At 35.3% G+C, this 12,268-nt stretch overlaps 1 protein-coding gene across 1 annotated transcript in view; it reads left to right on the top strand.

Moving 5' to 3' along the window:
- The window catches only part of LOC144970812 (eukaryotic translation initiation factor 3 subunit E-A-like), a 30,697-nt gene extending 20,168 nt beyond the window's left edge, over positions 1 to 10,529 (top strand). Inside the window, exons 8-13 of the mRNA XM_078910849.1 lie at positions 1,590 to 1,710; positions 2,035 to 2,136; positions 3,488 to 3,597; positions 4,549 to 4,651; positions 7,822 to 7,956; positions 10,078 to 10,529. Of these exons, the coding sequence (XP_078766975.1) occupies positions 1,590 to 1,710; positions 2,035 to 2,136; positions 3,488 to 3,597; positions 4,549 to 4,651; positions 7,822 to 7,956; positions 10,078 to 10,092 (586 nt within the window). The 3' untranslated portion in view covers positions 10,093 to 10,529. The remainder of the gene's footprint in view (positions 1 to 1,589; positions 1,711 to 2,034; positions 2,137 to 3,487; positions 3,598 to 4,548; positions 4,652 to 7,821; positions 7,957 to 10,077) is intronic.
- Positions 10,530 to 12,268: the final 1,739 nt, after the last annotated feature.

Raw genomic sequence — 12,268 nt, forward strand, 5'->3', positions numbered from 1 at the left:
ATCTATTAAGACACAATCATGTTTTATTTTCCATCTGATATTTTTACCAGTAAGGGTAAAGATGAGTGTCACATAAAATCTGGTGCTTACCGGTGTCATTCCTCTCATTGGGATGGGCAACCATTACTCATCAGTACATTGAAGATTTTAACAAGAATTTTTTTTGCCATCATTATTCTTCTCACCACCATCATCAAATGATTAGCATGGGTGGGGTTCCTGACCTCCCATAGTGGACAGGGAGGTACTTACTGTGTCTGCTATACCCTTATATCTGTTTTCCAAATAGCTTTCTTTCATTGTCTTAGAATGAGATTACTTGATATTGTCCTTTCCCTTGCTGGGAGGAAATAGTCAAATGACAAATGTATTTATAAAGTTTTGAGACATGATATTTTTTTCCTTGTAAATCTGTTATGTATTGTTTTTAATGTATAATGTGAGTATTTGAGTGTTTTCCTCCTAGTGGGATCCTGTGCTTGTGTCTGGATGAGACTTTTAGTGATCTCAAACTCTGCACAATGATTATATGCGATTGGAATCTACATCTGTTCGCTATATTTACCATTTCCCTTTGTCTTACTTTTCTTGTGTGCTTTTAATTGTGTATCTAGGTTTAATTACTTTCCCATTATCTCCCTTTTTATTGGCGCTGAAATGACCTAAATGTGTCTCAAGCGCCGTAAAACCCTTAAAAACACAAAACACAAATGATTAGCAAACTCCTTTACCCTGAGTGGGCAGAGTTTTAGTGTGACGTATGCATACTTTAAAAAAATCTGCCAGTGCTAACCAGCTTTACATGAGCAGTAATTGTTTTAATTCTTCCCATTTACCCTTCCCTCTCAAACCGGTCATATGTGATTTATCAATGGGTATTCTGCTTCAGATAATGAAAGACCTCATTGATTGGAGTTTGAAATGGATTTCATGTTCACTTTCCAACAAATCAACATCAAACATTTATCCCCCTATAATCATTGGAGGTTATTCTTTTGCCCTTATATTCATGTATATTGATGGGGGGGGGGGGGGGATATCTCAGTTGGTAGAGCACACGGTTCACATTCAAAGGGACTGAGGTTGATCAGGATCAAAGTCTAGATTTTACTCCAACCTCTCACCCCACCCCCTGTCCACCCAGCAGTGATATAGAAACTGGGATAAACTCTGGCTCCATAGGCTTGGAAGGGCTGCTTTCATATAATTCGTTTAATGTAAATGTTGCTGCTCAAAGCTCGAAGAAATATCTAACAATTTGAAATTGAATGTAAGCTTCAATTTAATATGTTAATATATTAATATACGAAAACAGATAAAATGGATGTTTCGGGTTTCCCCTCTATCACCAAAACAAGATGAATGAGATAATGTGGTAGTGGCGTTGTTAAGATGAATAAACAAAACCATGATGTTTATTTATCTTAACAATGCCACTACCACATTATCTTTTTCAATTTCAGATTGTTATATAATTCATTTATGATGCTCTGACTTATTATTTAAAAAAAAAAAAATTAATTTTATCTTATTTTGGACAAATACCTAATTGCTGTTCAAACCTTTTTTTCTTGATAACCTTTCTGCAGGTACCTGAATGCTATTCAAACCACTTGTCCCCACGTACTTCGATACCTGACCACAGCGGTCATCACCAACAAACAGAGGAGAAGGGCTGTCCTCAAAGACTTGGTCAAAGTCATCCAACAGGTAGTTCATTATTATTGTTGTCGTTTAACGTTTTAAAAGTTTGCACAATTCTTTAAATCTACCATTTCTAATTACTTTTTCACCCACTTAATGATAATAACGATAATGATGATATTAATAATAATAATAATGATGATGATGATGATAATAATAATAATAATGATAATAATACTAATGTTGATGATGATGATGATAACATTCAATATCAATTTTTAATCCTAAATGATGCAGTTTCCATAAACTGTTGAGATCCTTGACATTTGTTCAGTATTTTTATAGTTCTCATTAGATTGATGTATTATTATTATTAATGTTTCTCCGCAGGAATCGTATACCTACAAAGACCCCATCACAGAGTTTGTACAGTGCTTATATGTTGATTTTGATTTTGATGGTGCCCAAAAGAAATTGAGGGAGTGTGAGACAGTAAGTAAACACGATGAAAATAAAAATGAGAAAGGAGGAGGACTTGGGGGTTAGGGAGTTAATGGTGCCAGTGATCGTTTATCATAAATTTCTTTTGAAAAATCAAATAGGATATGTTGGAGTTATTATTAAAAACTTTTGTAACCATTCACCTGAATTGGGCACAATGTTGGAATGTACTGGATGAAGAAAATTGTGTTTTGTTGTTTGTTTTTTTTTCATTTAAGAACAAAACTCATTCTCTTTTCCTTCAAGTTTTGTAACTTTATAAGGTTAAGATTTCTCCCTAGCTGGGTGGGGATCCTGACCTCCCATAGTGGGCAGGGAGGTACATGCTGTGTCTTCTATCCCCTCAACCCGTTTTCCAATTGTTTCCTGTCATTGTCTTGGAATGAGATTACTTGGTTTTGTCCTGGCCCTGGCCGGAGTTCCTTGGCTGGGAGGGAAACAGTCGAATGTATAGTTATAGTTTTGGGAGATGTATTTTTTTCCTTGTAAATCATCTCTCTGTTATGCATTGTATTATGTTTAGTTTACATTTTATATCATACGATTTGTAAACATTTGAGTGTATTCCTCTTAGTTGGGACCTGTGCTTGTGTCTGGATGAGACTTTTAGGTGATGTCAAACTAAGTACTTTGACGGTGTGCTCTTGGAATCTACATCTGTTCCCTATTTGAACCAATTCCCCTTTGTCTCACCTTTTCTTTTGTGCTTTAATTGTAATTCTAGAACTTTTTACTATCCCATTTTCTGATATGACCTTAATGTGTTGCAAGCGCCGTAAAACCCTTAAAAACAAAAACAAAACAAATTTCTCCCTAGGCATAGGCTCATTGTTTGGAGATGACTGGATTTGGTGTGTCTTTAATGACTTGAAAGCAATCCAACAGTTGACAAATTAAAGAACTTAAATGCGTTGTTTCATAGTCAGGTATTCTTGAGTAGTAAAATAGTCGTTACTGTCAAAGGATGTTGAGGCCCTTCAGCTAATCTACAGACATCTACCCTCAAAAGGAGAAAAAAAAATTAGAGGAGATTTACATTTTTAGTGTTATTAAATTGATTAATTTTAGACACTCAAGTTTGAGGACATATGTAGGGGGAAAATATTCTTACGTAAAAGATTTCTAAGTCAGTGGAAAACACTTGTTAGTTTAAAGAATACTCATTAAACAGTGTATACTTTTCCATACAATTTCTTTGAGACTTTTTAGATTTTATAAGGAACAAGTAAGATATAATAAGAACGTAAAACAAAAGAGCCCATTTTATTTATTTGCAAGCTGTGAGAAATGATTTCTATTGTATGTGAAATTTAATAGATTTTGTCTTATTTTCTCATATCAGGTTCTCTTCAACGATTTCTTTTTGGTTGCTTGCCTTGAGGACTTCATTGAAAATGCTCGTCTCCTCATCTTTGAGACTTTCTGTAGGATTCACGAGTGTATTAGTATTGAGTAAGTTGGGTTTTTTTTGTACACGTAATACCATTAGATTAAATCTATATCTATATCCATATTTATTTGTTCTCTTTTTAAACAGGCTGGGTGGGGATCCTGACCTCCCATAGTGGGCAGGGAGGTACATGCTGTGTCTTCTATCCCCCCATACCCGTTTTCCAATTGTTTCCTGTCGTTGTCTTGGAATGAGATTACTTGGTTTTGTCCTGACCCTGGCTGGAATTCCTTGGCTGGGAGGGAAACAGTCGAATGTATAGTTGTAGTTTTGGGACATGATATTTTTTTCCTTGTAAATCATCTCTCTGTTATGCATTGTATTATGTTTAGTTTACATATTATATTATATGATTGGTAAACATTTGAGTGTATTCCTCTTAGTTGGGAGACCTGTGCTTGTGTCTGGATTAGACTTTTAGGTCATCCCAAACTAAGTACTTTGACGGTGTGCTCTTGGAATCTACATCTGTTCCCTATTTGAACCAATTCCCCTTTGTCTTACCTTTTCTTTTGTGCTTTAATTGTAATTCTAGAACTTTTTACTCTCCAATTTTCTTCCTTTTTTACTGGCGCTGATATGACCTTAATGTGTTGCAAGCGCCGTAAAACCCTTAAAAACAAAGAACAATTTTAAACAGGGATTAACAATTCAATCAAATTCTGTTTGTTCATTTACAGACAGACCTATATTACCAGTTCTAAAGAATCTTTACCAGGTTTTGAATGCCTTTGATAGATAGTAAAATTATAATTTTCAGATATTAAAAAAAAAAATTAATAAAAAATCTTTTATTACCTTTCATTACTTAATCATATAGGAATTCCCCCCCCCCCCCCTCCTTTTTGGTGCTTTCGTTAGCATTTTAAAAGTTATATTTTAATTATTTTTTTTCTACAGACTTTGATCTCATATTACTGTTTGTGTTTTCTTACAATTTTTCATCCCTATAGAATGCTGGCTGACAAATTGAACATGCCTCCAGATGATGCAGAGAGATGGATTGTCAACCTCATAAGAAATGCAAGGCTGGATGCAAAAATTGATTCGCAACTGGTGTGTATTTCTTACTTTCCCTTGTCAGAAAAATAGGTGGAACATGCTTTTGTATGATATTGATGAATGGAGCCAATGTACCAGAAATGCAAAGGAATTTGAGGAAATTCTCGATTGTTGAGTTAGAGGAGGAATTTCCTCCTTTTGAAAAATGGCATTTCTCCCCAATCAAATGTACCGGCAGTGAGAGACTTGCTGTGTAGTGGAACAAATAAGTGCCGTTTCATACTCTCCAGAAGTTAGCTAGAGTAGCAGCAATATGATAGTATTATCACCTCAATTGCTCTAAAAGTGGGGGTTAGGTGCAATAAATAATGGGGTTTGAATTAAAAAGACAAAGAAAGCCTTCAAAATGTTCCTCCTTTTTCGCTTTTTGTCACCATCAGTACTGATTTATGATTCTTGAGGTTGGCATTTCTGAATAATTTTCTGGTATATAAAGGACAAGTAGGAGATACCATAGTTTCCCCAAACTTCATATGCTTATTTTTCCTCATTTTTTATTTTATTTTCAAAAGTCCAGGCCAAGTTTCGTTGAGTACACACAGTCAGTGTGTCATATCAAACCTAAGATGAATGATCTTTAAATAAAACAGGTCGAATATATTAAACATTAAAACATTTAAATATTAGTACAAGTAAGTAGCTTTGTATATACCTCAGTGATGATACTTTTCCGCGGATCCGCGGAAATCCGCGGTTTTCTTTCCTTTCCTAGGTTTTCCTCCTCAGATCCTCGATCCGCGGATATTTCCTTCATTTCCTCCTTTTACTTTTTTTTAAATATTAGACCTGCATGTGTGCCGACAATTGTTGGTTTTTCGACAATCACGGTAGTTGCGATCTCCCGGATCACTTATTTTTATTTTATTGCTAAAGTAATCTGATTGCGAGTGACGTCAATTGTCGGAGTGTCGGCGAGCCCCAACTCGACCGGCGGCGAGCAGTCAAGTGCCGACGAATGGGCGTCGGATTGCCGACAATATTGTCGGCACTTTCAAGCCCTCGTTACGCTCGTTCGGCAATTATCGGGAAACTCCGCTAGTCTTCGATTCGACCGCAACTCTTCATTGTCTGAAAAACGAGTAGTGTGTCGATATAATCGAGCATGCGCAGTTCGTTAACTTTCGTTTTCATACTTTCGGTATTCCATTCAAGTAACTTTTGTTTGTTCAATTGAACGTTGCTACATTTCAATTTTATTCGCTCTATCAATAAACTTTCGGGATTTGTCGTATATTTTTTCTATTACTCTTTTACATTATATTTTGTTATCATGCCTGAACAATTCTTTGACCGTTCGTCGGATCTGAAGTCAGTTGAGAATGGTGTTCGAAATCTATTCAAATGGAATTGGCGATGATTTTCTTTCGGAGTACGTGAGAAAGCCAGCCCAGCCGGTGCTGCATTTTGTATTTTTTTTTGCCAGTGGATTAAAGTCTAATGATTGGGATGGTTATTGCTCTTTAGAGTTAGAGATAAGATCAATTATTCCAGGTTAAAAACTACTGTGGGGGCCCGATTACGGTGGCAAAGGAAAATCATTCATAAAGAGGCATTCTCACAGACAGTCAAAGTCAAAGTGAGTAACACAAGAGAGAAAAAAGAAAAACACCTCAGTCGTTGACGGCTGTTTTCACTGCTGAGACAGAGACTCGTCCTCTCTCCAAGCTTCACAAGATTTCTTAACTCACTCAATCCTCGCCCTAGCCCAGTCTGTAGGTAGACAGGTGCCGATTAGCCATTGGACAAGTGAAGCGCAACTTTGGGTTAAAATTTGTATAACACAATTTCATATAATTATAATCACTGTTGCATTATTTTTCACAGTATATGAACGGCTCTGGTATCATTTTAAAGGGCAGAGATCAAGATTTCTTTTGATGTGATAGTGATAGAAATCAATTTTGACATATTGTATCAAAAATTATAATTTGATAAAAATAACATCATTTTAAAACTTTTGAAATCTTTTTCAAAATTGAGATAGCAAAAAAAATAAAAGAGAAGGCATCTAGATAAATCATTTGTCTGTGTCTATATCAAATTTCATAAAGATTGAAGGCAGTGCAGTATGTTTAATGTTGACCACAAGTGACCAACCCTCTTTTCTCTCTGCTAAAATCCCGTTTTAATCAGTAGTCACCTTATCGAGAGGCTTCCCAGTGGGGAATTCTCAATCAATTTTGAGCTTTTTGTAAGACTAAATTTAGAGTAGTAAAATCATCATAACTTTGGAACCGTTTATCCTAGATCCAAAAGTAAGGTATCTTATTAAATGGTTTTTAAAGGCCTATCTGTCTATGTAAAAAATAATTCTTAATTTTTATTTTTGAAAAAATATCAAACTACCACTCTACCTCCATGCTGTCCCTTGTCCCTATAAATGTTTGGTACTTTTTAACATTTTAAAATAAATATATTCGGTAGGACAATCCAAAAGAAAATGTATATGACTAAGTACTGAGTTACAAAATAAAATATCCGGTAATGCGATATGTGTGAAAAAGTTCAGACAATTTGGTCAGGACTCGCATGCAGGTCTATTAATATAATAAATCTTTAAAAAATACCTCCTTTTAAAAAAAAAATATATATATATATATAAAAATTTCCTCCTTTTACTGGACTCCGGGCGTTTTAAAATTGTACTCAAAAGAAGTCATCCTGCCTACTTTCCTGTGGTGCAAGAATGTTCTTGGTGAGTTTTCCGTTTTTCCGAGACTTTTCCTCCTTTTTGACTTTTTGTGAGTATCATCACTGATACCTTTATAAAATGTAGGATTGCCCAATTCACTGAATACCTACCATTATTTATTTTACTCACAATGCTGTTGTACTCTTTAAAAAATCAAATTTAAAACATTTTGGTCAGAAAACTTGTCCTTCATATATATCAATAGATTAAAATGACCCTCATCTTGTCAAAAAACTCTTAAACCTGGGACTTCACGGAAGTCTAGTTGAAAATCCTAGGTTTGATAAGATGAGGGTCATTTTAATTGATCAATATTTGAAGGACGAGTTTTCTTTCCGAAATGTTTTTAATTTGTTGTTTTGTTTTTGTTTTTTTTTTGGTTTGTTTTTTTAAATTTTTTTTTAAGAGTTTTGCAGAATGATAGATATGTTTTTCTTTTAAAAAATGTTTTTCTTTCTTTTCTTATCGCCAGGGCCATGTTGTGATGGGCACACAGGCCATCTCCCCCTACCAGCAAGTGATTGAAAAAACCAAGAATTTGTCTTTCCGCTCTCAGATGTTGGCCATTAACATTGAAAAGAAAATTGGAAACAGAGGAAATTCAGAGGTAAGAAAATCACATTTGAAAAATTGACCCACCTCCTGAAATGGGTATTATGTCAATGTGAAACAGTCATGGAAAATTGGATTTTAAGTCTAAGATTTAAGAAATTTGGGTAAAATGATAGATTACAAATCTAGTTTACTAAACTTCTGAAATACAGTAGAATTACTTTAAACCGAAATTTTGGGGACCTTCTAAACCATTTCGGTTTAAAGACATTTTGGTTTAAAGTAAGTTCCCGTGTTGCAATGTTTTTCAAGGGTAGTAACTATTTAAGGAATTTGCTCATTTAATCGTATCATGGGTTTCCCCTTAAATGGAGTTGTTGAATAAATGCCGTCTTCGTAACCATTAATTAAAAAAAAAAATTTGTGTATTTTAAAAATATTTTTGGGGGTTTTCGTTTTCAATTCAAAATTGTTGAAAGAGTTGAGTTCGGGATGCCGTGTTTTTTACATATCTCCGTCTTGATCAACTTTTTTTTCATCGACTTCACATAGTATTTTGATTTTAAACTCAAACGTGTAAGCACGGTGCTTTCTTTTAGACAACTTTTAATAAAATGCAAAGCTAAAATAAGATCGAAAGTTCTTGTATGATAATTGATAATGAATGATGCGCAACTACTCAGAGGTGAAGTGAAATGGAAATGAAAAGGCGTGTCAATGCTAAGCTGTCTACTACACATCCCTCTTTTGTTGAAAAGCCATTAGGTTCAAAGGCCTAATTACATAGAACCTCCCCCCTCACACACATTTAAACAAAGTGGAAATGAAATGGCATTTCAATGGTAAGTTGTCTACACCCCCCCCCCCCCCCCCCCCCCCCCCCCATCCTTATCGTCGTGTTGAAAATCCAGTCAGTTCCAAAGCACCAACACACGAGCGAGAACATCTCGCTTGCGTTATTCTACACCCCAACTCCCCCTCTTTCCTCATTTTTCGCCTGTCAGTCACCCGCTGTCTTCCTTTTCCAGTCTGTGCGATTGTGGTGTTGGCCAAGCCCAAGTGCAGTGATTGAAGTGTTTGCCTCCACCCCACCCATCACCCTCATCTTATACTTACGCGCTGTTTAATATCGCCGGGCATTATTACGTGTGGCCTCCTTCCCGAATTTTTGAAGAAAAATATAGAGAGAAAAAGGGAAGGTGCTCTCAAGTTGTTTCGGTTTAAAGAAAGTCCTGCTTAGAAGTATTTCGGTTCATCGTGAGAATTAGTACAAAGATAATGAAGAAACTCGTACAATTTATTAAATTCTTTGCGGTTTAAGGTATTTTTCGGTTTAAAGTAATTTTACTGTATATTGATTTTCTAATTAAAACTATAGAAATGAATATTATAGCTTCAAATTAGAACAAAGTAAACCATCAAAGAGGGGTTGAATATTGACAAGAAATTGTGTCATTTGGTCTCATTGGAGCTATACATTCATATTCACTACTTTTACAATCCACAGCTTCTAGTGGGTTGGAGGGTGGGGTTATTCCAATTTTATAATACCCGTCGTTTTGACTTAAAATAAAATTTTTGACATCTTGCTCACTATATTTGGGAACTCAAGATGTCTTTTACTTTGCATGCTAATTAGATAAATACTAATTGAATCGACTCAACAGTAATTTATTCACATTTTGTATTGAAGAAGGTGTTATAAAAGTCGTTTGGGTAAAGACTGATTTAGAGAAGTCATCATTTGAATATATTCAGGATATATAGTCAAATAATTCATGCTTCATTCCAACTTGGGAGTTCTAAAGATCCCTGTTAAATTTGGTAAATTTTCTACTTTTTCACGCATTCATCTTCTTGATTTCCAGTCTTCCAATCTTTTTCTTTCTTTCTCTTTGTGTTTTTTCTCCCTGAATTGTATTAGATTTTTTAAAAAATAAGATATGAATAAAATATAATTTTCCGCGATATTTTATCATTTTTTATCCTGTTATATCATACAAGTTCATCAGAAATTTGAATTTAAGGAAGTTAAAGAGTAAAAAATGAAAAAGGGAATAAGGAAATATAATTTATCTTCACTTACCCATTTTTTGTTTCTATTCCCCCCCCCCCCCCCCCCCCAAAAAAAAAAAAAAAAATTAAAACAAAAACTAAAACAAAAAAAAACAAACAGTGGAACAAGGAGTAGTCTGTCCAGTCATCCAGTCTTCGCCATCTCTCACTCCAGCAGCAATAAGACAAAGGCATTTCTCTCGTCCGGTTTACAAGTTCACCTACAGAAGGAAAATTCTTATCCAGTTTTTGTTTTTGACTTTACAGAATTTTTTAGTATACATTGCATCTGGTTTTAATTTATTATTAGTATTATTTTTAAAAATATTTTTGGCCTCTTTTTGACATATTTTTCAACTATTGAATGATATCAAAAGTTGTGGTTAACCACACTTTGGACGTTACCTCCTCTTATTATTTCATTGAATTTTGTATCGAAAGGATTACAATGTCTTGTTCTAGGATTTTAATTATTTCTAAATGCTTAAAGATATTAATATGATAGCGTACTTGGGTTTATCTCTGTAGTATAAAGATATTTGGTAAGGAAATAAAATAAATTATTGTACATCATATTTGGGATTCCTCCTTTTATTTTTGTTTCTTTCATTCGCATGAAATTATGAACAGGGCAGGGGGGGGGGGGGGCTTTAAGTTGGTCTCAAACATCTTGGAATCTGCATCTGTTCCCTGTTCAAAACCCTTTGTCTTGCTTATTTTAGAGTGCTTTTTAATTCAGCTCTACAGTCCTATATCTTTGCTTTTTACTGGTGATGAAATGACTGATACAGCTGAAGGGGTTGGGAGATGAACAAAACCCTAAAAATAATGAACTAAATGGGAGCATATTTCAAAGACTCTTGTGAACTTGGTGGGCCTTTGGCTACGGCCTCTCTGATCATAAGAAGTTTTGAGAGTGGAGATTTGGGATATATACACTGTTTGAAACCAATTTTTTTGAGGAGTGTTGAATGGCATCAGACACAGGACGTGTGTGTGTGTGGGGGGGAGGGAGGGGGGGTTGTACCACCAGTAGGGGTCCCAGGTTTTATTTCCACCACCATGTTATTTTGTAACTAAACCTTGGGGCTTTATTTACTTGTGGTACAACACTGACTTTAGCACGTGGGTCTGGTCGCAAGTCGTGCTGTAGGATGTGCACAATTTAATCCTTGGGTAAAGCTCTTTGCTCACATTCTACCACTTTACATGGTGTAAAATATGTTCCTTGCCAGTATCAGCACTGTTTGAAAGAAATTGTACTGGATGGGGTTCCTCACTTTCCATAGTGGGCAGGGAGGTACATACTGTGTCTTCTATCCTATATCTGTTTTCCAACTTGCTTTCTGTCTTTGTCTTGGAATGAGATTACTTGGTTTTGTCCTACCCCTGGCCAGATATCCTGGCTGAGAGGGAGACAGTCAAATGTCTAGTTAGTTTTGGGGGATGATATTTTTTTTCCTTGTAAATCATCTCTCTGTTATGTACCGTATTATGTTTTGTATACATATTATATATGATTTGTAAACATTTGAGTGTATTCCTCTTCGTGGGGACCTGTGCTTGTGTCTGGATGAGACTTTTAGGTGAACTCTTAAGTGCTTTGATAGCTTGCTCTTGGAATCTACATCTGTTTCCTATTTGAACCAATTCCCCTTTTGTCTTCATTTTTCTTGGATGCTTTAATTGTAATTCTGGAACTTTTTACTTTCCCATTTTCTCCCTTTTTACTGGCGCTGATATGACCTTAATGTGTTGCAAGCGCCGTAAAACCCTTAAAAACATAAACAAACAAAGAAATTGTAATATCCCCATAGGTGTCTTTTATTCCCTACATGATAAGTTGTGCATCCTGACCTCCCATAGCGGGCAGGGAGGTACATACTTTGTCTTCTATCCCCTTATATCTGTTTTCCAACTTGCTTTCTGTCTTTGTCTTGGAGTGAGATTGCTTGGTTTTGTCCTAACCTTGGTCGGAGTCTTTGGTTGAGAGGGAAACAGTCGAATGTGTAGTTATTGCTTTGGGAGATGATATTTTTTTCCTTGTAAATCATCTCTTTGTTATGTACTGTATTATGTTTTATTTACATGTTATATTTGATTTGTTAACATTTGAGTGTATTCCTCTTAGTGGGGACCTGTGCTTGTGTCTGGATGAGACTTTTAGGTGATCTCAACCCAAGTACTTTGATGGTGTGCTCTTGGAATCTACATCTGTTTCCTATTTGAACAAATTCCCCTTTGTCTTACCTTTTCTTGGGTGCTTTAATTGAATTCTATAACTTTTTACTATCCCATTTCTTCCTTTTTAC

This window comes from Berghia stephanieae, chromosome 1 (genome assembly GCF_034508935.2).
Source record: "Berghia stephanieae isolate SIO BIC M18660-M18661 chromosome 1, UCSD_Bste_1.3, whole genome shotgun sequence".
NCBI lineage: Eukaryota > Metazoa > Mollusca > Gastropoda > Nudibranchia > Aeolidiidae > Berghia > Berghia stephanieae.